Consider the following 2500-nt stretch of genomic DNA (forward strand, 5'->3'; position numbering starts at 1 on the left):
CAAAGTATTCACACAGCTTTAATTTTTTGTATTTCATTTTTTTTCTTTTTCTGTTGTAGTGATAAAGCTTAGCCCATCATCCACCACGTGTTAAGAGTTTCGCTTCGTTTGCAAGGCGCTTCGTGTTTACAGAGATTGGGGTGATTAGGATGATTTGGTGATGGTGACGGAGCCGGTCGCGTCGTAGCTGTGGTCCGCGGGGACGAAGAAGGAGATCACGTTCGACTTCCTCTCGGGGGTTTTGACGGAGATGGTGCGGGTGAGAGAGGCGGCTGCTGGTTTGGGCGAGGCAGCGGGGGCTTTCCGTGCTGGGGCCGCTGGTGCAGGGGCGGGCGCGGCAGGGGCGCTGGGAACCACTCTGGCGCGGGTGGCTCCGACGGAAGACTTGTTGATGGTGACGGATCCTGAGGCCTCGTAACGGTGATCGGCGGGCGTGAAGTGGGAAATAACGCTAGATTTCCTTTCTGGAGTTTTGACCGAAATGGTGCGGTGGAGAGATAGCTTCGAGTCGGAAGGAGCTACAGCAGGGACTGAGCGGACGGGAGCAGGGGCAGGGGCACGAGCAGGAGCAGGAGCTGGTAGAGCAGGAGCGGGTGCTGCTACCTTCTGGACACGAGCAGCAGAGGAAGTCTTTCTTGATGATCCAGAAGACTGATTGATGACAACAGATCCAGTGGCTTCATAACGGTGGTCTGCAGGCGTGAAGTGAGAGATGACACTGGATTGTCGTTCTGGAGTTTTGACAGAAACAGTGCGGGTGAGAGAGAGCTTAGAGGCAGAAGCTCCAGATGAGGCAGCCCTTGCAGGAGCAGGAGCTGGAGCAGCACGAGCAGGAGCAGGTGCTGGGGCAACTCGAGCAGGAGCAGGTGCTGCTACCTTCTGGACACGAGCAGCTTGTGATGATCCAGATGACTGATTGATGACAACAGATCCAGTGGCTTCATAGCGGTGGTCTGCAGGTAAGAAATGAGAGATGACACTTGATTGTCGTTCTGGAGTCTTAACAGAGACGGTGCGAGTAAGAGCGAGCTTAGAGGCAGAAGCTCCAGATGAGACAGCCCTTGCAGGAGCAGGAGCTGGAGCAGCAGGAGCAGGTGCTGGAGCAACTTGAGCAGGAGCGGGTGCTGCTACCTTCTGGACACGAGCAGCAGAGGAAGTTTTTCTTGATGATCCAGAAGACTGATTGATGACAACGGATCCAGTGGCTTCATAGCGGTGGTCTGCAGGTGTGAAGTGAGAGATGACACTGGATTGTCGTTCTGGAGTTTTGACAGAAACAGTGCGGGTAAGAGCGAGCTTAGAGGCAGAAGCTCCGGATGAGGCAGCCCTTGCAGGAGCAGGAGCGGGAGCAGGAAGTGGTACAGCTACTTTCTGGACACGAGCGGCAGAGGATGATGATGCTGCGGATGCCCTTGATCCCGAATCCTGGTTGATGACTACAGATCCAGTTGCCTCATACTGATGGTCCTTAGGTGTGAAGTGGGAAATAACTCCAGATGTTCTTTGGGGAGTCTTGACTGACACTGTACGGGTGAGAGATAACTTGGAACCTCCCGATCCTCCTGATGCACCCGAGAAGCCGGAACTTGACTGTCTAATCTGAGTCTCTTCAGCAGATGCTTCTGATGAAGATGACCCGGAAAATGAACTGGAAAATGACTGACTTCCTGAGAAGGACGATGAGCTACCACTCGCAGAGGAGGAGGAAGAGCCACCTGATGATGAGCTTGAAGAACCAAACCTATGGCTTGAAGACCCCGATGAGACACCGCTTGAGCCTGTAAACCTGCTGCCGGAGGAGGACCCAGATGAGGCACCGCTTGAGCCAGTAAACCTGCTGCCGGAGGAGGAGGAGGACCCAGATGAGGCACCGCTTGAGCCTGTAAACCTGCTGCCAGAGGAGGACCCAGATGAGGCACCGCTTGAGCCTGTAAACCTGCTGCTGGAAGAGGACCCAGATGCGGCACTGCTTGAGCCAGCGAACCTGCTACCGGAGGAGGACCCCGAAGAGCCGAAGTCACGGACGAGCGCGAACCCGTTGATATGGGCAGGTGCCCCGTGGACTTCTACTGGCCTTGAGCTGGATGACGATGACCGGGGATTCTGCATCGCGTCCGCCATGGACTGGGCGAAAAGCGCGGCCGAGTTCACATCGAACTCCATGTTAAGGTTGGGTCCATCGTCTTGGTTGTTTACACCGGAGATGGCGAAGTCAGAGAACCTGGTGATGCCCTGGTTCGAGAAGACGGTGGCTGGGGCGAAGATGTCGGCTTCGACGTCCTTCATGTCGATGCCTGAATCCTGCTTGCTGACTGTAACCTGGAAATATGGATGACATCTTAATGATAAAGTATTGATTCTCTTTCTCTATCTCTCTTTCTGCCTCTTTCTTTCCAACTCTTTTTTTCGTTCTCTCCCTTTCCCTACTCTCCACCATCTCTCTCTCTCTCTCTCTCTCTCTCTCTCTCTCTCTCTCTCTCTCTCTCTCTCTCTCTCTCTC

At 54.4% G+C, this 2500-nt stretch overlaps 1 protein-coding gene across 1 annotated transcript in view; it reads right to left on the reverse strand.

The window, feature by feature from the left end:
* Positions 1-2500, reverse strand: part of LOC113824565 (pneumococcal serine-rich repeat protein) — a 31508-nt gene that overhangs the window by 264 nt on the left and 28744 nt on the right. The window contains exon 5 of the mRNA XM_070141015.1: positions 1-2319. This exon is cut by the window's left edge and continues 264 nt beyond it. Coding sequence (XP_069997116.1) covers positions 145-2319 — 2175 coding nt within the window. The 3' untranslated portion in view covers positions 1-144. The remainder of the gene's footprint in view (positions 2320-2500) is intronic.

The sequence above is a fragment of the Penaeus vannamei genome, chromosome 27, assembly GCF_042767895.1.
Source record: "Penaeus vannamei isolate JL-2024 chromosome 27, ASM4276789v1, whole genome shotgun sequence".
Lineage (NCBI taxonomy): Eukaryota > Metazoa > Arthropoda > Malacostraca > Decapoda > Penaeidae > Penaeus > Penaeus vannamei.